Genomic DNA, 27,154 nt, shown 5'->3' with positions numbered 1-27,154 from the left:
TAGTTTATCATAATCTTTCCAGGATTTTCTCCTTGCACTGACCAAAATTTGTTACCAAATTTGGAGACACTAGAGCAATACCAAGGAATCAGTAGATTAATTCTTTTCCATGATAACCTCAAAATAAGTCAACTTCTTTGAGAGCAGTGAAAATACTGAATTCAAGACATTAAAAAAAAAAAAAAAAAGTGAACCAAAAGGCAAAGCATTGGATTTATATACTCAGATATCACCAAGGTATCTAAGTTCAAGTTCTTGATGTCGCATCATCAAGACAACTCAGAGCTCAGCACAACTTCCCCAGCACTTCATCCTGTCTGTCAGGTGGCTTTTGGTGTGCAGTTAGTATTGTAGCACTGTGGGTAGAGAGAGGGTTTGAAGATAAGTAAGGTATGTCTACCTGACATAGCCATTACAGTCTCAACACTATAGTAGGTATACTTTGTATTTAAGAATTAAATATAGTTACACAGCAGTGGATGCACATACAGAAGCATAAATATGTTTCATACACACATGGAGTACATAACACTGACCGGCCACCAAACCATGCTCCGTCCAGCCAGAAAGAATCCACCCACTGTCCCTCGGTTGGTTGAGTACATAGCCTAGAGAAAAAATAAAGAGAGAGAGAAAAGAAGAATGATTAAATTGTGTTTTAATCATAATAGGCAAGCTATATACTGACTAACAACAAACTGCTAAAACAGGAGGGCAAAGTGAAAAAAAAAAGTGGCTAGAAAGAACTTATGACAAAGAAAACAGTAACACTAAACTGATGACCCTGTTCATTGCAGAGGAATTGGACTAGATGACCTGTAAAGGTCCCTTCCACCTCAAATGATTACATGATTCTACAAACAGTGATTCTTGTGTCTAGGTCTATATTAACCATTCATGCTTCATGGCTTCATCTCATTACAATAAAACCAGAACATTAAAATAACACTGAATGTAACAAAACAATTGATCACTCAACTACAGATTCAGTACAAATTCAAACTCAGAAGAACACTTCATTAGGGGAGTAACCTCTTTGATTTTAGGCACTAAAAAAGACTGAGTTTTGTACGTTCATAGAGCAGAAGGTATGCAGCTTTTCTCTTCAGTGTTATCCAGCTCAAGCAGATATCTACAAAAATCAATTTTCGTGCTGTGGTTTCAGCAGTGCACTCACTTTCCTCTGAAGTTCAAACAAAGTAGGCTAAAATTTCCTTTTCGTGCACTCAGTTTGTTTTTAACAAAGGATAGCCTTTAGAAGGAAGCTTCCTCCACTGGCTTCCCATTGTCTCCACTGATGGACTTTGAACAGGCAAATACAGGAAGAAGACTTGAAGAAAATTAGCCAAATATTTTATTCTGATGCAGAAGGAAGGGAATATGAAATAAATTTCCATTTCACTACACACAGTGGTTGAATTAAGCATTTGTCCAATAAAGAACACATTGTTGCTGGAGACAAATGGTTCCAGGAATTACTCAGAATCCATTATCCGACCAGCCCTTTTCTGACGAAGACCTTTGATTACAGCAACAGTTAAGACTTCACAACAAAGACCCAGTTTCTTCCCACAAGACAGCAAGGTGTTCAGGTACACCGAGGTCTTCAGATTTGTTGCTACGTTTTTCAATCTACTACCATGACGAAAAGATAAAGACCGGGCTGTGATCATATTGTGTTCACCTCCAATTTTTTGTGCCCTTCAAAATACTGCCAGGCTGCTAGGAAGGGACGGGGTTTTCCTGCAGCATATTTCTCTGTTCTGTGAGATGCACCACTGCGATGCTCCTGGCAAGCACAGTTTTACAGGAGGACAAGGCCTCTGCTCAGCTGGCTAATAGCCAGGCGTTCAGGTGACCAGGAGCACTTGCCCCAAGGAAGGAGCAAGCCTCAGAGTAGCAGCTTGGAAATTCGGCACATTCTATGGTTCACAGCTTTGTAATAGATAATAAGGGCCCATTACTTCCAAACAGTTCAGCACCAATAGGATAATATCTGCCTTTCCCCATTAGCACTGTCCTTTGTTTCAGGATTAGGCACTGAGTTTTGCCCCCGCAGTGCTCAGCATATTCTGCATTGCCTGCCTGGGGGCAGGAGGTACAGTTCTGCTTGGCTCACAAGTAAAAAGTCAAAGCCATCTCTTTCCACCTCTGAAAGTGTCCCTTCCTCATAGTTTCAACGGAACTGCTCCCTATAGCCAAGGCCCCTCTGGCAAAAAGAAAAGCCACAATAATGCTGCATTCAAATGGCAGCTACAGTCTTGGCCCATGTCACTTTTCTGCTGAGAGCAGCCTGCAGCACAGTCCCACAGTCACAGCAGCAAGTTGACACCACAGACACCAGCCCATATTGCCCTCCTTGCACACTGACTCCACCTCCACTGCTTCCCTACAACTCTCACTTCTTGCTGTTTCCTACGGCATCACCTCACACAGCCAATTCTCACAGCTTCTAGCCTGCTTCCTACCAGCAACCAGACTTGGCTTGGGCTTTGCTGACCTGACCTCTCACGGTTGGATCCTTCCCCACACAAACCCCATTACTCCACCTTCTCCACTATTTAATCCACGTAAACAGTTCTCTCCGCAGTTCATCTTCCCTTCTTCAGTAAATACCCATATTTTCCTCACCGTACACTTATTAACAATCTCAATTAAGCACCACGATTTTTAATAATTATACATTCTCATTTACTGAGCCATTTTCTTAGGAACCTATAACACGACCTGTTCACCAAGCACCAAAAAAAAAAAAAAAAAAAAAAAAGAAGGAAAGAAAAGAAAAAAGAAAAAATAGAAAATTAAAGCCCAACATACCCATATTCCCACTGCCAGGACTATCACAAAATAGAGGACAATAACAGAGATGTCCGCAGCATTGTTGATCCTTATGGTGGTGGAATCCATCCTGGATGTTTCTCTGGCTTTCTTCTTCTTTCCCTCCTTATATGCTTCTTGCAGTGTTCAGGTTAATGATAAACTGCTGTCATCAAGATTCACTTGTCTTGGGACACAAGTTGAAGCTGCTGCTTTTCCTCTGACACCACTTCCTTCCTAAATATTGCTCCCCTGCTACAGGTGCTGCAGATCTCAGAGTTCCCTCCCCTTGCCAAAGGTGCTCAGGGTTTTAACATCGGCGAGCAGATGTCTAAGAAGGAATGAGTACTGAAAGGAGTGGCTTGGCTGCAATAAACCTGCATATTTACCTCGCTGTGAATACTTTTTTTTTTTTTTTTGAAGTGGTTGTACCTGTAAATCTAGTCATGGAAGATGCAGTTCTTTCAGATGATGATGGTAAACAATCACCTGTGAGGAGGAGTGACCTGACACTTGGGGAAAACCCGGGGTCCAGAAGCTGGGACACTCTCTGCGTCATCTCTCAGCTCAGCAGGATTACACAGTGGAGAAGCAGTCCCACACTTCTGGGAAGGAAACGATTTGAAGCTGCTTTTCTCTCTCACAGGTAAAGATGGATAAAGGTGAAGATGCATGCACAGGATTTAGATCCAGGAGCTTCATGTGTTGAATTTCAGAGTGTTCCGATTGGGGTTTTGTGCTCTCTCAATTGTGGCTAATCAGCTTCACATTCAAATAAGTTCAAAGTTCATCAGTGCTTGGGTCTGCTCTCTCATTTATTTGTTCCTCTGTCTTCAAAATAAAGCTAAGCAAAATAACTGGTTACAAGATATGGGACACACTGATTATAGACAGCTCTTCACAGCCCATAATAGGGTATTTTCCCCAAACAGCACCTGTGATCCTTCAGGTGAGCCAGAAGAGATTGGAAAAATCCGGGGTATTTAGATGCAGAGCCAGCCACAAGTGCCAGGCATGTTTCTGGGCTCAGGATATTAGAAATCCTATTCTCTGATTGATACTGGGGAATCCATATGCATTCACAGCTGACTGGGGTGCCTTTTGGAAATACAGTTGTACCTGAAGTCACACTGAGCAGAACAAGCAGTGCATTACATAGAAAACACAGTAGGTTGGACTGCTTGCAATAGTTATTTCCTCAGGAGTTGAAATGGATGTCTAGCACGCTGTTGGCAATGAATTTTTCTCAGGCAAATTATCCTTCTGTAATTGTGGATAATAAAGAGCATCAAAGTCTAACAAGCTGCAAGTATAATGTCCTTTAAGAATATATTTTAAATATCGCTATTGTTTGGGAACTTATAAAACAATTCTGTCCTCTGATAGCTTAGGCATCTCTCCCAAAACACATTCTTCAGTTTGTCCTACAGGTCTGTGAAATGTTAGCTGTAAAACCAACAGAGAAAAAAATTAACCCTGGAAGTTGCTGAGCATCCAAAACTCCCATTAGCTGCAACTACCCTGCTGTGAATTTCAGAGGGAAAAAAAAAAAAAAGACTTATTTACTGACCTTAATTATCAGGAAACAGTTTGCCTAAGATAGGCTGTAGATGACTCTTCTTTACAAATACTGACGTAGGTTCCTATGGGACCTCACAACCAATAAGTTTGGTTTTCAGGAATTTCATTTCTGCCTCAATTTACAGAGGTAAAGCAAATAAAATATTAGACAGGAGCTTATATTTGTAACACAGCTCATATTCTCATCCAAATTTCTGGCGAAAAAAAATTTGGAGAAGGTAAATATTACAGCCTCTTGTCCATAGACCTTGGTGTAGCCATATCAACAAGACTCCAAAGTTTAAAACAGTAATAGAGATTCAGTATATGAATAAAAAAATAATAATCACATAATTCCCATCTTCACATACAGTGGAACCATTGACTTATGTTTTCTTTCCGAAGACCAGAAACATAAACAAAACATTCTCTACAAGAATGCTAAAAAGAGATGGCAGCTTTGTCAAGACTCTTAATATCTCTACACCCTCATATCTGAAGTCCAAAGAGAATCTCAGAAGTGTTGTACTCAGCAGATTACTGGTGTACTAAATGAATCACATCAGGAACCGAAGGCATATAAATGGTCTCTGAAAGGTCAGCCGATTTTCCAGATTTGAAAAAGGCTGTGCCTGGCCTTGTATTAAAGCTTTGGAAGATAAGCACAAGTAAATCTCCTGATGTGAAGCATGACCTTTGCATCAGAATGCAATAATTTCTTTTTCTCACACCCATGCTTCAGCGGGTGCTCTCATCACTCTGAAATATCTGGACACACACAGAGCTCCAATACTGAACAAAATGCCAAATAATTTGATACACTGTAGAAATGTCTCTCCACTCTCCTGTGAGCCAGGACGAGTTGTTGAAGTAAGTGAGCTCTGAACTGGAGTGAGAACAATGAGTCTAAGTAGCACAACACAGGAATACAAGTGTGTGATCTAAGTCAACAATTGCTCCCCGCTGGATCAAGTCTGACAACATTTAGCATATCATGAATATCTCCATTCATACCTGAATAGACAAAATAGACAATGGATGAAAGCACAAAAAGCTACAGAATGGTATAATAAATTGTTCAAAATCACACACCAGATTACCGATGGAGCCTGCACAGAATTAATCTACAGATTTACAGACTCAAGTATTAACTGCAAGAGCTGACAGAGACATCACTGTGTTTGGGGGCAGAGGGCAGATACACGACCTCTGCAGAACCTGCAACTGCTCTGCTGTCATCATAAAATGGTGCTGCAGCATGTAAAATTTGAGAATTATGGCACTTGCTGCTACCTATCCTAATCTCTTTAAAACTTGTGTGGAATTCCTTTCTTTCTTGCTGTTTAAATTAATATTTATGAACTGTAGCATTTCTGAAAAATGGCAGAAATCTTATGTAAATGTCACTTCCTCTGAAAACTTACTATATCTGCCATAACTAATATAGTTTCTATATAGCACCATGCTAGCAACAAATGTTGTGACTGTGGGTTTCCTGGGATAGACCATACCACAAAGGCTTGGATTAGCTGCCAACTTCTGATCGCAATGTCAGAATTCCACCTCCCATGTAACTCTTCCTCCTGATGATGGCAAATGATAAAACAAGAAGTTAAGTGAACAAACCACAACCAAAGAGAGCAATGCATTAGTATGCAAACTACCTCCCACTGAGGAACTCTCTCTGACATCCCCCGAAGTCCCTTATAAAACACACAGATTTCTTTACAAATGTTTATAAACAAGATAACCTGTGCAACTGATAAAGGACATGAACAGTTACTGCTTTAACAAAGTCTCTCCTCCTTTGCCTGTTTCCCAGCCACATCCTGCAAACATCATGGGAAAAGTGATCACATTCACAGGTGGACAAGATGGTAATTCAAAAGGTTTCAGAAGAGTATTCCTGAGATGGTCCTAATAATAAAGTGTGGCAGAGTAGAAGACAGGAGAAATATTTAGTACGTATTTTTCATGCAAAAGACCTTTTACTCTTCTCTCAGTGAGTAAGGCTTGGGTCTAACTCATTAGAAGAGTTAATCATGGAAACTAAAAGGCAGAATCCATAAAAGAGGCATTACTAAAAGGATATGTAATATCAAACTCCAGTCATCAGGTGTAGCTAAGAAGGAAAAATAGTAAAATAGCTCCCTTCCTAAAAGGACAGCAGCAAGAGAGCAAAGTCATTCTAATCCAATTCACATGAAAAAAAAATATGTATTTTTCAACAGATGAAACAAACAAGCAAACAAAAAACACCAGTATTTCTAGATTAAATTTCTCATTAGCATTTCTACTAAGGAGAAATATCAGAGGATATAAAAGTAAGTTGATAAGCAGATAGCAAAGAGAATTGAAGAGAGTAAATATACTCAGTACTTCAGCAAGTGATTAAGTTGTCTCTGTAATATCATTAAATATGCCCAGTGGTATCTAAGCATTGCCAATGTTATCAAAGAACAGTCCAAGGACTGTACTCCTCCAAATGATAAAAGTAAGGTAACAATTTTATTTTGGTTTGAGTCACATTTTATTCATTCTTATAAATTCAGGAGAGTAATGAGCAATGCTTCAGTTGCAAGAGATGTATTTCAAATCTCCATTCCAACTATTAAGTCAGAGTAAAATCTGTAGCAGATTAAAAAATCCTCCCCTAAACTAATTCAGACTGTCACCAGATTTAGCTGTCTGACAGCTGGCAGATTGTTTCCCACAAGCAACTTTTAATTGAGTAGCACTCTCATTAAAACTGAAATACTATGTGACACAACACACCTATTATTTTCCCGATACAAAATACTGTATTTGGAATGTGTTTCCTTCTTGGGAGCTTCTTATCTGTCCCTAAAACGTTATCACTTGTTAATTTTGAGAGACATACTGACCTGCCTCCTGTAGCTAAAACAATTAAATAGTAGAAGAAATTATCTAGGATATCTGCACAAACCATGACCACAACTCACTCATGCTTTAGGAAAAATAATACCTTCATTCCACAAAATACAGGAAAGAAACAAGCAAGAGATGAGCTGCTGAGGCCCATTCCATTGAAATCATTCTCTAGTTGCTCAAGTGACCTAAGAAAAACCCCAGTCACTCATACTTCATTTTACTTGAAATAATCACTCTTGAACAATGGATAGCTTCAGGCCTTGTGGATATGTTTTGTTTACACTTGAGCACTAAAGAAAAATAATAATGTGTTTGTTGCTGTGTTTAACAGATTAATTTGATAAAAGAAATTCAAGCAGGGAAAGAAAAAGATCATAATCTACCAGTATAATAGCCCAGAATGTACATACAACTTGCTCTACAGGGTCCCTGGTCCTCTTGTTGCACAGTTTTTCACCAGGAAAAAAACCCAAATAACTGTTATATTTCCACTGTACAAAATATAAGATGAAGCTTACAGAAAACTGGTAAAAGCAGAAAATGTGGTTGGAGAGAACTCAAAGGAAGCATTATTTTAGGAAATAATGAAAGATTCAGCATTTCAACAAACATCTAAACAAACCTATTGACTGTTCCAACAGCAGAAAATTATCTGAAGCAGGGAACAGTAAGAAGTGGGAATCCCTGGTCAGGATAAAAGCTGAAGAATTGCCTGAAAACTGTTCTCTGTTATGAAAGAAAAAAGAAAAAGCATCATACAAAACACAAAGTACAGTTGAAAAAATGAGAAATGGAAATAATGGACATGCAGAGTATAAAAAAATGCAGCAATAGACTCTCAGACCAACAAGATACTGGTAAATGGCTAGATGCATCTGTGCAAATATCTCTGGTCACTGAGATCCAGCAGAATTGAGATAAGAAGAGGACAGCTTTTCTCCATTTCTAAGTTCTGAGGAAAGTAGAGTTTACAATGTTAATTAAACTACAATGCAAAATGACACAAGAGGCTTATGAGTAAGCAAGTTAAATAGCTCAAAGTAATCAACCCATACTCAAACTTATGATTTGGATTATTGTCTCATAATCTATATTTTTACTAGCATTTTCTTTTTATTCCAATCATAATTTTAACTCCACATCTCTGACTAAAGGTACTTCTGGAGCTTTACAGGTAGTCTGGTGAGCAATCAAATTCAAGTAGCTACATAAAATCTGCTCAAAATATTTCACAAAGCCTTCTGTTACTATGCTAAATGTCAGCAACAGCAGAAGTTTGTGACTGCTTCTGACAGCGTGCTTCTCACTCCCCAAACTTCTTTCCCCAACTTCCTCCTTCTGCCTGGCCTGGCACAGGAAGACAACCAGCAATGATACTGAAAACACCCTCCTAAAGCAGATTAACAACCACAAACCTGACTCAGACTGAGGGGCTGAAAGAACTGATAGCAAACACCCGGTTCAACAGTTGTGGGCCAATTAGGCATGCAGCTGAAAACAAAATATGACTGTGGGTCAGTCATCTTACCCCATAAATAGTGAGCTGCCCAAGAGCCCCACGAATTCTCCTGCATGGCAGTGGGCTGCAGAACAGGATCTTCCCTTGAGTAGGGACACCTCTCAAGGTTACACCTGCACAGAGATCTTGATGCTAAGACACCTTCAAAATACAGACCTTTGGTAAACAACTAATAGCTTCTTTTAAGCTTTAACTTCACTAAGATGAGAGCTTAGATTGACTGTACACATACGATCCCTTGGACATAAACTACTGACCAGCTCTGAGACTAAGAGTGGATCCACTCTTACCCGTAGCTCAAGGAGTTTAGAAAGAAAAGGGGTTCTGCTCTGAGCCTCTGACTTAACAGAAAGGTCTCCTGTGTTTGTGTGTTTAAACCCTCTTATGTAGTAAATAATCAAGTGTATCCAGCCAGCTTAAATCTTGTTAATTTTCTGTTAAATCACAACATTATAGCTGTGTTATAGCAATGAATATATTCCTGCCTCTCTCTTTTGAGTGAGGTACATAGTGTAGTTGTTTCCATTTGTGACACTACAATATAAATCAATTTTATAATCTTGTTTGTACTGCCAAAATAGATGTGAAGATTTACTAAATTAATAATATTCACCATTTAAATGTTCCCCACGATATGGAAGATCAATACAATGCAGCCCTTGGATAGATTTTAATCAACATTTTGAAGAATGCTGAACACTTCTAGAAGGGATTTCAGAGCACCTCAGAGTTTAACAGTTTTATTGATTACATCTATACAGGTATTATTTCAGTCCATGGTATACAAGCCTATCAGTACATGTAACATCTGTATTCATATGGGGATTTTGCTGTGCATATCAGAGTGACAGGGCATGATAGAATGATGACATATTAATGGGTGTGGATATTTCTGGGAATTTAACTTAGGCATGGGTTGGTCACCTACATTTCTATGTGTGCTTGATGACACCAGCACATTAAAAAAGTGCTTCACCTTCACAGGTGCTGTAAAGTTTGTTTCTTCACATTCTACTGTAAGAAGATGAACTAAAAGGACAGAAAAGTGATAATTGTGTTAAACTACTCAACCTCTTCAAACCATCTAAACCTTGCAGAAACAAATCAGCTCTTCTAATTTTGGCACTACTACACAGTATGTCTATTAGGTAGACATATTGTGGATATTTTAGACATCATAGTCAAAATAGTGCTGAGAAAACCTTTATTTTGAAACCGTGCTGAAAGTAAAGGCAATAGTTAAGCGTTCTCAAGGTTACTGACACTTGTCTTCTTTGTTAAAGGAAGGGAACACAGATGCTGATTACCAGCTAAAGAATGCACTACTCAGGCACAAGAAAGAAAATATTTAGGAATATGCTGGCTTCAAAAGCCATATCTTACCTGTTATCTGACAACTCAAAGCACCCAGAAAGCCTGATTAACAGGATGAGCTGGTATTCCCCAAACCGCTACAGAATGCAGGGAATGGCGGTGATCCCAGTTATGGATGTTCTCCATCAAAAGAAAAGAAAAGCTCCTGAAGCTGTCCTGCACCTTCCCGAACCAAACCTCCCAGGATTAGCACAATGGAAATACAAAATCAGCATTATACTCCTTTTGTTTTCTTCAACCGTGCTGGGCTCTTGCTCTGAGATGCCTGTACTTGTTAAAAAATGAATATGTTTTACCAAAAGTGGCCCTTAGAGGAATATTTTCATTCATCCAATTCACTGCACAATCTGTAGCTGAAATCTAGAACCCATTTTTGTATGATATATCAATTTTTTGCAGTTCAATTATGATAAATGGAAAAATAAATATATACAGATACAGAAGAGTTATGCCAATACTGAAAGAAATGGAACAGACTCCTGAGAACCATTTTTTCCCCTAAAGTTGAGTTCTACAAGGATGCAACACTTCCAGTTTTCCCCTTTGTAGCCAGAGATGGAAACATAGAGGGAAACCAAGAGCACTGTAAGACTTTAGCATCAAGGCATATCAACTGCTGTCATTTCCCAAGTCGTGCTGTTGGGAAAAAAAACAACAACAACAAAAATCCCATGGGTTTCAATAGCTCCTGCCAGCCCCTCTGGATCTCAGAAACATCATGGCTCAGTATCATCTGTAAATAAACCAAAATAGGCTGTAACTAAATCCAACTTATTCAGCAACCATTCAATGTATTATTCTATTACTTTTTGATAATAATTATCATGCATTTAACATCATCATTTGTGTCAGTAATCTTGCTCCAACAAGCTTACAACGTAAAATCCATATGTGATAATCCATCAGAAATAAGGATCATTGAATACATTTCTTGATAGTACACAATAAATATTATTAATGTGAACCAGGTGGTAACACACACAAGGAAGCAAAGTGTCGATGACAGGTCCTCTATGTGCTCAGAGAAAGATGTTTGTTCACTTCAAATTACTCTTTCCTTTCACAATATTTCCGGTGTCGCAGTACACTGTGTTTAAGAAGGGTGTGTGTAAAATTTGGAACATATTTTTAATTGTTAGTTATGAAGTTCTGTATCTTCAGGATCCTGTTTACTGGATACCTTGCTGAGGACTGAAAGACTTGTTTATGTAGATCAGGTTGAGTAGCAAAGTCACCCCAGATAAGAATGCAGCTTCCCTTGCCATCCAAATAGATCAAATCTAGAGGGAATACATTACTTTGGAATACAAGCTCACAATCTATTCATGCAAAACTACTTTTGCTCATGCTAAAGAAGTGTAAATGTTTTAGGAACACCATGCAAAGATCACTGATGGAATGAGATTACATTCCAGAACATTTTGGGTGTAGCCCTGAGGGACAATTAAAGCTTGAGTTTCCATTTGTGCTCATGGGTAAAATTTAATCTGAATACTTCACAGAGTAAATAAACCACAAATTTAAATTTAAAAGATTTTATGCTGGAAAACTGCAGATCTGTAATGTATTGGAATTCTTTTGTTATCTAGAAACATTAATTTATGTGCTCTATTGCCACTTACTAACAGATTTCCTGCATATCAGATTCTCTAAGAAAGCTCTCTCCAAGCATAACAAGATATTTTCATGTTTGTTCAGTACAAATTACCTTACTTGAATAGTACTTTTACACACCCTTGCTCTCAGAGATCACAAGAGATAGGGAGCACTAATTATTATGAACAATCACAGGACACCTAACTGATTAAGAGTGGCTATTATTTTACTACTTGTTAATGATTCATTAGAAGTCCAGAACAACTAGCAATAATAGAAGAGCAACTCCTTTTATTATGTAAGTTGATCAGATGCTTCAGTGAATCTGAACATGGGTTAATTAAGACCATGACAAAACTAAGGTGGTCCTTATGAGGAAAATCACTGTTAAAATAGAACATCAGGACAAACTTGTTCAATATGTTGGGGATATAATAGGACAACTGTCATTGTCAGAGGTGGCAGCAATAAAGCAACGACCCACAGCGCTCAGCAGTTTGAGAAGAAAAGGTGTCACTCCCATCAGTGGGAATCAAGCAAAGCTACGGCCAACAGTAATGGCTGTTACAAACACTTGTGCATGCACCCATACTAATGGGCCAAGAAAATTCTATGTGGCTGCTGTCAAATTCTAAAGAGTGATGGCAGGTTTTAAGCCCCAAACTGTCTGAAAATAGAACAGCAGCAGTCACAGGTTGCAAGGCTTCCCTCCTCATCACTCAGTGCCTGCTCTATGTGAGCTGCTACCTTGCCAAACTGCCCAATAACGCAACGTCCCTCCCACTCCAAAATCCTCTTTTTAATCATAGTTCCTATACATTTGCAGGATAATCTTGTACTCTGGACTTTTCTGTCAGACCAAGACACCGTGTACACTGACAAGTTTGATGCCTATCTCATCAGCCTCTGAGAAAAGGTCAAGTTGTACAGCCTTTTCTATCCATTGCACCTCCATTTCTGCCTTTTTTTAAAACTAGACATATTCCATGATGAGCAGGAACTTGTGCTCTCAGCACAGAAAACCTGTATGTATCTCTACTGCTAGATTTCAAAGGAAGAGATCAGCTTGTAGGACAGCTAGGCAGTTTCATGCTGATTTTTGCTACAGTCTGGTAAATGGTGTTTGGGAGCGGTAGATCAAAAATGGCAGAGTATGCAGGCACTCATGAAGCACGAATGTCCTCACAGTATCCCAGTGTTTTTCCTGACATTCAGTTTGGAAGAGGCTGATCTCAGAGAATAATTTTCCCCACAGACCTCCAAATTCTTTACTTTATAGAGGGATGCAGCACCCTGATAGCAGCTGATAGCATACTGCACCAATGCCCTGCCAGGTACATACAGGTATGATATCATGTTTACAGGCATGCACTACACCAGACATAAGCTGCTAGCTATCCCACTTTCTCCCAGATCCAACTCACAAGGCAATGTTTTCTTTGGATACTAAGCTAGGATTTCCTATGCTGTTTGGCCAACTTGCTACTGCAACAGTTAAATTCTGCTTCCAAAATTGACAGGATGCATGCTGTATATCTTAGGAATTCTTTGCATTTGGAGAGGAACATGTCCTCCTACAAGGTGTTTGCAGGCACACGAGTGAAAAAATGGTGATTGGGAACAGCTATTGCAGATTTACGAAGAGAAAATCATGCCCAATAAACCTGACTACCTTCCAAAATAAAATAACTGATTCTGTGAGCATGGAGTAGCAAGCTTTTGATATGATTGCAGCCAGACTGGGGGTGTATGGACTAGATGAGTGAGCTAAATGGTGGGTGAGAAACTGGATGCACCATCAGGCCCAAAGGTCAATGGTTCTAAGTCTAACTGAGCTGGTTACAACCTGTATCAGGATCAGTGCTGTTTAAGATCATCAGTGATCTGCCCTCAATGAATGGGACAGGATACAACCCTCCTCAAGCACACCAGTGACACTAAACTAAAGAGACCAATTCATACACTGCCATTCAGAGAGACCTCACCTGGCTGCAGGAATAGGTCAACAAGAATCCTGCAAGATTCAGGACATTGCTTCTGCATCTGCTTCTGCATCTCCTGCAAACACCAGGAGACATGAGAGAAGTTCAAGGCAGAAGGCAAAATTAACACCAGTCTGCAACTGTAACATTTCTCGGCAAGGCTGAGGATAAGCACATAGAGTTACATTCACAAGTGCACAGCAAGCAGAGTGATGGAAAGCAAACCCTACTTCAGACTTGTGAGGTGGCACCCTGAGCACTGCATCTAGTTTGGAACCTTTCAGTACCAAAAAGATACTGATTCACTAAAATATTTAAGTGCCTGGATCACATGACACTCGTGGAGAGGCTGAGTGCCCTGAATTTGTTTAGCCTCCAGAGGGAAGCTTTGGGAGGTGAACTGAGTTGCTGTCATCAAGTAATGAAAGGGCATTTACAGGGAAGACAGAGCCAAGTTTCTTAGAAGCACACAGTGAAAGGACAAGTTACATAGGTCACAGATTGCAGCAAGAGAAATTATGATTTGATATACGGGGAAAAAATTAGTGTAATTGGTTAAGAATTGTCTAGAAAGACTGAGAAATCCGTTCTTGAAGATTTTCAAAACCTAATTGGACAATGCCCTGAGCAATCTGACTTCAAAGTTCAGCCTGCTCTTCATGGTCTCTGGAGGATCATTTCCTATTCTTCAAAGACCACCTTGCTACATGAAGCTGCTCTGCACGCCTGTTCCTGCAGTCAGAGAGGTCAACAGGGACATTCAAATCAGAGTTTTGACGCACATTCTCACAATTACACCACTAAAAAAAGCCAACGGTGTCATATGCTCACTTCTTAATACTTGCTCACTGCCCAATCCTTGAGGTTGCTATCAGGCACAGTCCCATAAAACCTTGGAGAAAGCAACGTTTGCTTCAGCGTCACTATTTCATTGTGACTTATCTGAACAGAAACTGCATGTGAGCTAATTGAAACCACATTAGGGCTATGGGGGCAAAGTCTGGAAGCTCCTAGTCACTATTTGCACAGTTCTCATATAGATCTCTCTTTGAAGCTGCAGGTATGGTGCCTGAATGAAGTCTGAACAAAACCAACACAGGACTACATCAACTGAACTACAACTGATTTCTAATGTTAGACTGTGGATGACTTGGGGTCTGAGCTTAAATATCACAGATTTTTGCTACCTCAATATGGTAAAATGACAGTTCCACTCCCCTCCTCTGCCTAGAGAGCAACATTAATTCTCCTCTCAAATACAGAATGGGTGGTTCAAAATCAATGGAACAGCTGAAAGGAAAAGAGTGCCTTTGAATTCCCTTTGATTTCCTGATGTTCAAGCAGAACAAAGGTAACCAGGTAACCACAATGTATGAATAGCACTGGCCAGCCCTGGGGTTCTGACTGTCCATGGTGCTGGATGGCATTTCAGGAGTGGCTACTGTTTAAACCAGTCAAAAATTAAGCCCTTTTTTTTTTTTTTTGCTAGGAATATCTGTACTCACTGGAAGTTTGGCACAGAGTGCATGTGTTGCTACAATGAATTCTTCACAACAAATTACTGAGGGCTTAGCAGAATTAATGTGAAATAAGTAATGAATCCAATGCAATTACTAAAAAGGAACCAGCGTCTAGATTTTAAGATGATACTGAGATTGATCAAAAGACAAAATTATCATTTTTTTGAAGTTACCTATAACCACATTCTGTGTTAGTTAATTATGATGAAATATATAATGGACATTATATATTAAAGAGGACATGAAATCCAGAAGTCAAATTTAAAATGACATAGGTATTAAAACAATAGAAATACTTCCCTGTTCCTTTTCCCACTCCTAGCTTTTATCTTCATGTTCCAAACAGACCTCCTGGAAAAAGCAGACCTCATCTTCCTTTCCTTGTCAAAGGCTTACCCTCAGTGTTATTCATAATATACAGTAAAATGAACAGGATAATCAGGTGCTCAATAAATCATCAATGTGAGAGTATAAAACATACCCAGTCCCACACTGCCATTGCTCTGTCCATACTTAGAGTTCAGTGAATTATAATTTCACATTATACCTTTTTATTCTCTAGTTATGTCATTTCCATTCGCTAAGAAACTGCAAGGCTATTTCATATAGGTTTCATGGCACTAGTGGAGAAAGTAGATGTTAATAGCTAATATTTGCTTCCTATGAATTGCATTTCCAGAGCTTAATTGCTCAAGTTTCCCTGGCAACAAACACACCAAGTGCTTTTTAATAAGGCCTACATGTGTGCTGTGTACAGAGCCATGCCAGAGATCCCAGCTGACAAGGTTTAAAAACACAGTGAACTACCATTTGCAAAGGACCACAGCAGTGATTTGGAGAATGCTGAGCATTCCCTAATGTTTATAAAATTGGGACTGCAGCAACTTGCTTTTAGTATCTGTAAGGTTCACAGTGCACCTAAGTCGGTGATACCTATTCCAACAAAAAGAATCCTGGGACTAACCTCACTTATTTTAATGAGTATGGTTGTATTAAGTTCCTGGTTATCCACCTAAATAGAGAAAAAGTTGGATTATATTCCTGGAATTAAAGTCTGCACTTTGGATCATCTTGAAGAAAAAAATCACCTGCTGTTTCATATTTTTCTACAGAACAACTTATTACATAAAATCAGCTGTTTTTCTTTCAGAACATCAATGTGCCAAGTCTTCTACAGATCACAAGAAAGTATCCTACATCTCAAAAAACAAATGTTAAACTACATAAACCATACTGAAGAAAAATCACCCTTTTGATGAGTATGCACAGGCATAATTAACTTGTACATCCCCAGTGCACAGACATAACTAAATCTTAAGTGCCTTTACATTCTATTTACAACAAATACAAAAGCTCCACTTGCAAAGTAAAGAAAAAAATGGAATGGAAGAAAATAGTGTCAGAAAATTTTGCTTACTGGTAAGGTTTTGCATTGTCCCATAACATTATCTTGACATGGCAATTGTACATACTTTCAGGCTTTTCTCTTCATAAAAAATCATGCTCTATGGATTTCTAATTAAGATTTTCCATATCCTTATTGTGCACTCAACACTAGAAAACACTAGAAAACACTCTCTTAGTTTTAAACAGCACTCCTATTTTCAAATACGTAAAGAATTACTGCTTTTTCCTTCCACTGCCATGAATGGCTTCAAACCCACTCTGGATGGTACCAATAGAGGCAGAGAGGAGAAAACTCAGTTTGCAGGATTTTATAGCCTCAGGGAGACTTGAAATGAGATGGTCTTACTGATGGGAGTTGAAAGTTGTTGGTCCTGAAGGGATGTGGATGCCTACCTCTTTATCAGGCACTCACTAGAAATTACTCAATCATTACATGCATTGTTTACAAAATACTGATAAACCAATCACTTCTCTGATTGGGTAATGACTTCATATCTTTCTAGTACTTTCAACTAAATCAGAAGAAAGCGAAAGGCAGGGAACTCTACTATCATCACACTGCAGTACCTCCTGATTTTTTTATGCATTGCAGAAAAGCTACAAGCATTTTTCAAAAAGCTGTTTCTACAAATAGTTCTTCTCAACTGCAAATGTTCATACAATCATCATTTGTTCAGCACACACACACACATATATATATAAACATATATAAGCATATTTTTGTGGAACAAGACAAGCATTTGAAAAAACTGCCTGCCTTCCCCCAAACCTTAGCATACAACTACAAAGATGGAAAAAACAGCAAACAAACTGTGTCAGCACCAGCCTTAAGCACGGAGGTGGGAATGGATGTGGAAAAGGTAATGTATTTTTGGTCACATCCTTGGAAATAAGCAACCTAAGCACGTAAATCCAGACTGACCCCATAGCACTATAAAAAACAACAGATACTCCTGGGCCACTAAGATTGTGGATCAGGGACAGAAGAGAGAAACAGACAGGTGCTAACGATACACTGCATGGTGACATGAGAGTCACGTTTATTCTGCAAGCGTTGTCCCTAGATCTTCATCTGAAATAAACCAGACAAAAATTTCCCTTTAAGAAATGCTTAAAAATCTACACTGTGAGGAGAAAAACACAGATGCAATTCTACAGACCTCACACAACCTGGAGAGACTCAGTAGAACAAAAAGGGAGTTAATTTTGGCACCGTAAAACTGCACATTATAAAAGAGGTTCTCTGGGTGATGTCAAACACGTCTCACTGACAGACCTGGAACACTCCTCAGAGAGGACACCACAGATACATTCTTACTTCTTTTCCCCTTCATACACATCTATTTTTTTTTTTTTTTTAGCTGAGGGTTCAGTCAGTATGTTCCAGAAAGAGTCCCCCCTCCTCTTCCCATTGTTTCAGTTGGTGTTTGTCTGCTTGGCTTGTTAAGCTAAAGCAAACAAAACCTTCAGAAAGAAATGATTCCAAACACAGAAAGAGTTCTTCTTTGTTCCTTCTGAACACAAGAAATAAGTGAAAGTATTAATAAACACAAGGAAACAAGATCTAATAAAAAGAAAGAAGAAAGGAAGGTGGACGTAGCACTGAAGTGCACAATGGAACAACTACTGTGAAAGATCTCTCTAGAAAACCTATAGAACAGAATAAAAATGAGTAGTTAAGATGTGTACTCAACCACTACAGGTGGCATAGGGAAAAAGAGAGCAAAATTGTTAAATCATACAAGCTTGTGAAGATGGACATCTCTGCTTAATTTCTTTTCATTTGTTCAGTCAGATCACATCAGGATAGATCACTGTAATTAGGACTTTATAACAGCTATCATGCCAAGCTGAGCATAACTGAACATCAAGAGCATTACAATGAATTCAATTCTGCTGCTACTCCATGAGACTTAGCATGATATTCAAAACTAATGTTGACATCATACAACACAGCATCACAAAAGCATAGAAGGCAGCAACCTCTCTAAAGCTTGTAATATGATGCATCAGTCACAAAGTTTTACAGCATACAGCAGCCATAAATAATCAGCTGCAATGCTCATTTCCCAGGAACTGAGAAGTAAATTGATTTCCATGCAACTCAACTGCTCAGATCAATATTTACTTTCCCTTCTTCCTCTACATACAGAGACATTTCTATTCCTTTGAAATAACCATATTATCTTCATATTTAAGGAGCATCATACTGCACCTAATATTGTATAAATATACTCACTGGGGGAATACCTTCAAACATTTTCTGCCTACTAACTTTCCAAATGAAAAAAATTCTTCCGATTTTTTTGTGAATTTGGTACAGACAAGAATGTATTCCAGTTCTTAATGGACTAGAGAGCTGATTCTAATAAGAAATTGATGCTGATTTATTATTTCAATCACATTAATCAAATCAACATCACAATCTCCTTATGTGTGCAGTCCTAGCAGATGAAGAACACACAAGAGAACGTTCTTCCAGGATACACCACTGTCTATAATTACAGCCACGTCACATAAGGGGCAACTGTGGCCACTCTGAGTAGATTCCTAATGAATATTAAAGTTGTCAACTGACTGCATGCTGAATTCTTACTTTCTGAGAAAACTATGTGGAGCAGCAAGAACACGTGCACCCACTGACACTGACAGTAAGCAGCTCCATCTGAGTTCAAAGGTAGTAACAAGAAACAAAAGTTCAGCTCACAGTGCACAGACCAGCCTGTGTGAGTCACAGTCTGCTAAGGCTCTGGACAGCAGACAAATCACAGTGATACTGGCAGCCAAAACACTCCTGGACAAAAGCATGTACATCAGCAGCAGAATGTGTTCCTGCATGGTTACTCAGAGAAAAGCACTTCTGCCATCTCTAATTGCACGTATATTGCACGTAGATGATGGAATGACAGTTGTTTTTTTGTTTGTTTGTTTTTTGACCTCCAAGTAAATCCTTCTTATTAAATAACTAAAACAATACTGCTGCTGCAGCAAGTGAAGTAATCACAGAGGGAAAACTACAAGTTTCTGCATCGGGGCTTCACATAATTTCTTCAACTGCACATTCAGCTCAGGTACTTCTACTCAACTTCTGATGGCTGCAAAGATGAACAGTAATTATTTATCCACATAAATCATTAATTTTGGACATAGGCTGTAGTGTTCCTAGCATTTACAGATTAATTTCTAAATACTCGAGACAGCATACACACTACTAAGAAATACTGAACTGCTTACTTTCCCAACAGCACAGAAACATCCCCACACAGGACCAGTTCACAAATAAAATGTGGTATTATGAATGCAAAGTACCCTGAACTATTTGTCCATGGAAGAACAACCAATGCCAATCTGAAGTCTATGCTTCATACCATTTCAGGCATTGAAAAAAATTACAGAATATAGAAAATATTTAAACCTCTAAAATCCATTTCTGTGCTTTGGCACATCTTTTGAGCTCTCTGCCATAAACTGAGGAGCACCTGGAATGGCTACTGTATTGAAAGACAAAGCACCTTATAAAGCACAGGTATTTCAAGTAGCTTAAAGGTAACATGAAATGTGAAAGCTGATGCATTTTACAAAGTTATTTACTGAAGGCCATCATAGAAGTTCATCAAGATTTCACGTGAACGAATGAAGATACTTATCTGATTGTATTAATGATCCCAAAGGGCACAGACCCATGTAATTGCATGGAGACAGGGACAAGGTGCACTAACATTGTGTTCTTCTCATAGAAGCAATGAGCTAAGTACTGTTTATTTACTTACCATGTTATATTCATATGTGATTATGTTGCATACACACACATTTATGCAGTTGTATATGCATACCTATAAAACTTTGATACACATAGTCCTATATATAAACTCATTGTAAATTGTAAATATAATTCCATATAAAGATATCACTTTTATTTGTTATATTTACTTTGTGTAGCGACAAGATAAGCTGTATTGGTTTGAAACTAAAAGAGGGTAAGTTTAGATTAGCCATTAGGAAGAAGCTCTACTCAGAGGCTGCCCCATCCCTGGCAGGGCCCAGGGCCAGGCTGGATGGGCTTTGGGCAGCCTGCTGTGGTGGGAGGCGTCCCTGCTGTGGCATGGCTTGGAACTGGGTGGGCTTTGAGGTCCCTTCCAAGCCAAGCTATCCTGTGACTCATAATAGCACTGTATCAAGTCCAAAGGTACTTTGATGTTATTGCTATTTAGTCTTTGTACATTTTACAAGTTTATTCCTAAATTTTCTAATCAGACACTTTAACACACTTAAAGAATCAGGGAGATTCTAATAAGAAAACTAGAAGCCACTATTTCTACTGTTTCTTCTCAGCCACTAGAAAAAAAACCTTTCACTTCCCTAAATGGCAAATCAGTATTGACTACAGTAGTGTTGATTGCCTCCTGCAGTGACCCTTGCAAAGCACAGGCAAACTCTGATGTACAGCAGCAGTGCAAGTAATACTGAGTCTAATTCTCTAATGCTGACACTAATATATATGCTCAGTCTCAGTGGATACCTACCTTGATCCTGTTTGCTCACAAAGAGTATGGGTGTAATCCTACAGCCTCTGAAGTTGCTTCCCGAAATCATTATTTCATGTCACAAACGAATCACACAAATCACCCTCTACAAGATATTTTTACATTTTGTACTTCAATTTATATTACTACCACCTTAAGAACTGCATTTCAGAAAAAAAAAAAACCAACAAAACAGAGTACTGACTCAAAACAAGTAGATAACTATACATCTTTCAAATGCAAAGAAGTAAAAGCACTTTGTGTTAGCTCCTTGATAGAACAGAGGAACTACCTTTGTTTTCAGAATAATTCATAAACAATAGATATTTGGGGTTTTAACTATCAAGAGTTTAGGTCTCAGAATACAGTAGAGCAAATACTGTAAGAAGAGAGTTCTCCAGTAGATGGAAGCATTGCTCAGCAAAAGCTGAGATCACATTGCTTATAAGACTGTCCATCCTCTAACAGTGGAGGGTGCCTCCCACTACTGCAGACAGATTTTCACATACAGATATCCCAAGCAGCAGACAGTAGTAGAAAACAAACCTGTAATTCTTTATCAGATCTCTAGTTTTGTTATATCACTGAATACAATGACTGACCTTCCTGACAGTTAAATACACTCCACCTTCTTGCTTTCTTTCACATTCTTTACCAATAAGGGTGATTTAAACATAAATGTTTAAAACGTATTTAAATATAATAAACCCATATTGTATTGTAGTGAACAAAAACAAATTCAGGGGTCATTCTGAACCTTATTTAACAGGAAAATTAACTCAGGTGACCATTCATAGCAGGAATCAAATATCATTTCAATATCAGATTCAACAGTATTCCATTCTAGCAACCATAAAATTGTGACTCCAGGAAGTTCCACAATTATTGACCCACATTTCACAGTGATGCAAGTCCCCTAGCTCAAAAGATTTGCAAATAGCACCATTGCATGTTGATTAACTAAACATTTATCAGGTTAGAAATTAAGAACTTACACACACGTCTGAAACCCAGGCTTAGTGATTGCCCACGTCTCTCACCTGACCGTTATGAGCCTCTCAGTGCTGACTGACTGCTACTTTTCACCTCCATTAGCTGTTTTATCTTGTTGCCATCTGATCTCTTATAACTGCTGTTTCCTGCTGGCCTACCTAGATACAGATGTGAAACACAATTTTATTTTACAGTTACTTTGGCAGAGAGGTTGATATTACTTTGTGCAGTACAGTGAGCAAATAAACAGTTATACAAATAGTACTTGAATGAAGAAGGGAATAGAAAGATTAAGACTAATAAAAGCTTTTTACTACTTCACCCCCAAAATTCCCAATTGTCACTCCTTTGTTTCCCTCATAACTAAGTCTGAAAAATTCTGTCTTTACCCAATTAAATTATATTCTCTCTTCCCTACTCTTCACCCAGTTTTGCCAAACCTTAGATGCTATCTTCATTTCAGTCTCCTCCCAACATTTCAGGAGCCCTGGATTTCAGTCAACATTTCACCAACTCAAAATTTCTGTCCTCAGATACTTGGCATGCCAGCACTACGCTCCATACCTCTTTGATAGAATTCTTGTTTTCAGCTCCACACAAACTGTCAGGTAACCCATTTCAGAGTTTTCAACTCTGCAGAACATCTGAAAAAGTAAATATAAACATATATATATTTAAAGTAAACAGTAAATATATAAACATACATATTTATACATAGACAACATTCTGCAAGAGCTACTGATCAGTACATCACATGCACAGACTTACTAAGACGAATGGTTACCACTATTCAAATTCCTGCATTCTCACATGGAACATGATCAGCCACACGTTTCCACACTGCTCTCAGTGAAGTGCAATCTTGCATATCTTCATCACTAATAGCTGCCTCCTACTTTTTATTTAATTTCTGCTTCACCTTTCACATTGGACTTTTCCTGGAACTCCTGCAATGACTACAACGAAAAACAAAAAGCAGGTAAAAGGCAGAAAAGAAGTGAAAAACAAATAATAGCTTGCCTATTAGAGACAGAGCCTCAGGCAGATGAAGCAAGCTCAGACATGTAATATTCACTGTTAGCATATCTCTGACATCAGCTGGGATCATAGCTGCACTGGACTATTCATCACAGAAAAAAAGAAACTGAACAGGAAAAAGTAAACAGCAACAACAGGTGGGAACACACATTACACAGAAGCATAGGACAACATAGTTCTTTTTTCCATTTTACTGTGGCATGATGTCCACAGTAACATTCAAGACTAGAAACAGATGAGCAAGATAACTCAGCCCAACTGAAAGAAGCCCAAATTGAGCACACTGCTCACAAGAAAAAGAACTGGGGACTTTGAATCACAGGCAGACCACCCTGGAACAGAAATACACAAGTAGTGTCTTTTTTTATTATTATTACCATTAAAGGGAGCATTTCCTGGCTCTGGTCTGATAACAACTCCTTTATTCCCAGTTACCTCAATCAACTCAGTAACCATGGTGATTGTCTCTAGTGCAATGACATCACACAGTTTCCTGGGCAACAGCTCCCCATGCAGTGACATCACACAGTCACCATGGCGATGCTCCATGAGGCCAGGAAGAAAGTATTTTAAGTGGGAAGATAGGTCAGGGAGGACAAGAGGACTCAGGGAAGAGCAGGATAAAAGATAACAGAAGTGAAAATATGAGCTCTGTGAGAAGAATAAAGGCAAGGGGAAAAAAAGAGGGACAGAGTATAAAGGCAAGAGACTGAAAAAAGTACAGAAGGGATTAAAAAAAAAAATACACAAAGAAACAACAATACCATTTGTTTTTTAAAAATCTTAAATTCATTCTCTACTTTGATAATACCTTATTTAGGTTAGAGTTGCTGAATCACAGCATTCATGATCACATTAAGTTAAGCTATAGTCTAAATGTAGAATTAGATGGAGACACTTCTGATAATCTGTAGGAAACAGCCAGAAATTTCCAGAGAGGCACTAACTGAAGGCATACTTTATGGAATATACTGGCTTTCTTTTCTGAGACAAGGTATTTTTCTAATGCATTTCCATTTTCTCAGGGGCTCTGTCACAGCACTGCCTGCTGTTACTGTCATGTCTTATAGGGCTTCAGAAGATTCTTTTGCTCTCTTCTTTCTGGTTTTGGTGGTGCTTTCTGGCACTTGAATTTAAGACAACAATAACTTGGCTAACTTACAAATGAAAATTTGTTTTCTGTTGATTGAAAGCTTCTCCAAACTCTCACCAAGATGGAAGAGCATTCGCTGAACTGCCTTTGAATTCCACCCAGTCCCAGCCAGTGAGCCATGTTATAGCAGCTCTGTGCTAAATGGCTCCCAAACTCTGGGAGACAAGCCTGGTGGCAATGAAACTGACATGACTGATACATGGTGCTTTATCAGGGTACACAGCCTTGTCTGGAGGATAAGGAACAAAAAAACAGAGCCTTCAGAGGACATCTTGAAGTCTAAAACTTATGACAACATTATTGAAGAAGCTTCAGTCTGTATATCATGCAGTATTCTCTATCCAGCAAGGATATTCACGTATTCTTTCTTAAGCAGAATGTTTAGTTTAATTCACACAGATAACCACCCTCCACCATTCATTGCAGGAGTCAATGCAGAGTCAGATGTAGCAATTGTGACTGAAGAGCAAAGTAATGTTGTAGCTGTGACATCTATCAAAAGTGATTTTTCTATGGTTTTGTTTTGTTTTTTTACAGCCGAAGCTAAGATGAACCTCAGTTACACGATTCAGAACTAATTTCAAATATCAGAGCATAGAACTTGCCTAGCTGGTGCATAGCAGTCAGTGCAACTCATTTCAGGCTAACCCTCAAGAGCAGAATCTCAAAACTCAATAGTAGCAGAACATCAATCAGCTCAGCCGTGTGCGTATTTCAGCTGAAAGAAAAATAGTTTTCTTGATGAAGAATTTTATACAATTTGTAACAAACATTTTTCTACTAGGGAACCTCAAGCAAATTGTTGCTGTTATTCTGTTAGTAGTAGCATTTACCATGCTAAGCATTCTCAAAACCTATACAAGAATTAAGAGTACATAAATTCTGACTCCTTCAGAGCAATGCATTTCAAGAAACAGCCTCACTGCAGTAAATCTCAAAGGAGTTTCTTTGCAAAACTGTGCAGTCATCAGGCTGGCAGCGTTCCAGGTGTTTAATCACAGGCAGCAGAGAAGAAAAATCTCTTCTTGCGATAAGCAGCAATAGGAAGGATGTGGTGACTGAGGGACAGAAACAGGAAAAAGGGAGGAGGAGTAGAAAGAGAGAAAAATATCTCATGCTGCTGATGGACAAAGGCACAAATACCAAAGATAGACATAAATCAAGGCCAGCATCAATTCCACAAAGTTATTCTTCAGCCCTCGCACTCCTTAAGCTAAAAGATATTCAGAGAACAGCTAACTGTGCACATCACAAGCAAAATTCAGGCTATGTTGGCTCTTCTCATACAATTGAGAGGCCCCATCCATCAGTTACATCTTCATGTAGTTACCAAAAGATATTCATTGCGGGAGAGCGGGGGAGGAAGGAAATCATGGCATGGAGAACATGTAATGAAAAGATGCAAGAGAAGGGAACAAATAGGACATAGTGGGATTTATTTTAATTTTTCTTAAAAAGCTGAGCTATGAGACTGAAACATCTGCATTAATGAAGGTATGTTTCAGACTGCAGTCTTATTTGAAGACACAGCTATTTTTAAGTGGTAAAATACAAGGTAAATTATAATGTCCTTCAGTTTGAGCTCTGATAAAGCCTCTGGACGAACACTGATACACACTAGCATGTGTACCAACAACAAAAACAATGTTGAGAGCTGACTTAACAGACAAAAGGGGGAAAAATGTGAAATGAGCAAAGGTCAAGTTGAAAAAATGTAACTAAAAAAAATCTATTAGCCATTTAAAATGCATTCCCTTAAATCATAAACAGTAATACACACTAATGTCTTCACTGACACAGTAAATGCTATGCCTTACAGTTCCACAGAGAGGTGTTCTACGTTAATTAAGAATAAGAAATTCAGCTCCTATTAATATCACACAATAAAGCCCACAGGTAATAGAAGAAAAATAACCTGTAAGAAAATGCAGTTCACCAATGCGAACAAAGTAATTTACTGAGACACAGCAATAAAGCCTGCAGACAGCTTTTTCAAGCTTATGTCCCACTTTAATCCAAATAAAAAAAAGAACAAACTAAAAGAACAGAAAATATATTTACCAGCAAGAACAACTTACACAAATTATTTCATAGGTGTTCTTCACTTTCTGTTTCCTATGCACCTGCTAATTGATGTTACTGTGATTGCATTAAGATAAAAGGATAAATAATTCCTACCACCTTTACCCAGAGATCCACAACCATTAGAAAGTGCTATTGCAATCCCACTCTCAGGATTTTAACTTTCCTCTTCAAAGAAACAACATTCAGGTGACAAAGGAGAAGAAACATAACTTTCAAGGTGAAATTTAGATGAGCAGTTTGTGGAATTTACACATTTGTTTCTTAGCAATATAAAACACTGACTCAAAATTATTGTAACAGGTAGATATACTAAAATTGTATCAATAAATCTTATCTTATACTCAGAAAGTGATAATGCTTTCCAAATCAGCCTTGCCAGAAATTACTACAGATTCTATTCCAGTAGCTCCTAACAACTTGTAAATGAGATATTTTCAAATTCACAGCACAGTTTATTTTCTGTAATTAATGATGTTCAATGCAACGTTTTACTCTTTGCCACATTCAAAAAATGAACATTATTAACACAGAAAAGTGCAGGAATTATCTGAAAGCAAGAAAGTCTCAGCTGTGAAAACCAGGGGAATGAATCAGCAACAGCACCAGAGCATTCTTGTGTATTAAAAGCATCACACTGATGATGCTGATGACAGCAAACATCTCAGCTCCCCCATTGTCCCAAGACATTTTACAGC

General features: G+C 38.5%; 1 protein-coding gene across 4 annotated transcripts in view; it reads right to left on the bottom strand.

Annotated features, from left to right (window-relative positions):
* Positions 1-26,392, bottom strand: part of SLC5A1 (solute carrier family 5 member 1) — a 48,118-nt gene extending 21,726 nt beyond the window's left edge. Inside the window, exons 1-8 of one of the 4 annotated variants that reach the window (XM_090120837.1) lie at positions 23,599-26,392; positions 22,952-23,139; positions 22,748-22,827; positions 22,231-22,341; positions 5,889-5,960; positions 4,388-4,507; positions 2,818-4,263; positions 537-608 (exon numbers count right to left, since the gene is read on the bottom strand). In XM_090120837.1, the coding sequence (XP_089976963.1) occupies positions 537-608; positions 2,818-2,907 (162 nt within the window). In that variant the 5' untranslated portion in view covers positions 2,908-4,263; positions 4,388-4,507; positions 5,889-5,960; ... (2 more) ...; positions 22,952-23,139; positions 23,599-26,392. The remainder of the gene's footprint in view (positions 1-536; positions 609-2,817; positions 4,264-4,387; positions 4,508-5,888; positions 5,961-22,230; positions 22,342-22,747; positions 22,828-22,951; positions 23,140-23,598) is intronic. The other 3 variants (XM_090120838.1, XM_090120841.1, XM_090120839.1) reach the window with 3 other exon arrangements.
* Between the last annotated feature and the right edge of the window lie 762 nt (positions 26,393-27,154).

The sequence above is a fragment of the Phasianus colchicus genome, chromosome 18 (assembly GCF_987193195.1).
Source record: "Phasianus colchicus chromosome 18, bPhaCol1.hap1.1, whole genome shotgun sequence".
Taxonomy (NCBI): domain Eukaryota; kingdom Metazoa; phylum Chordata; class Aves; order Galliformes; family Phasianidae; genus Phasianus; species Phasianus colchicus.
This window is presented reverse-complemented; position numbering and strand designations above follow the sequence as displayed.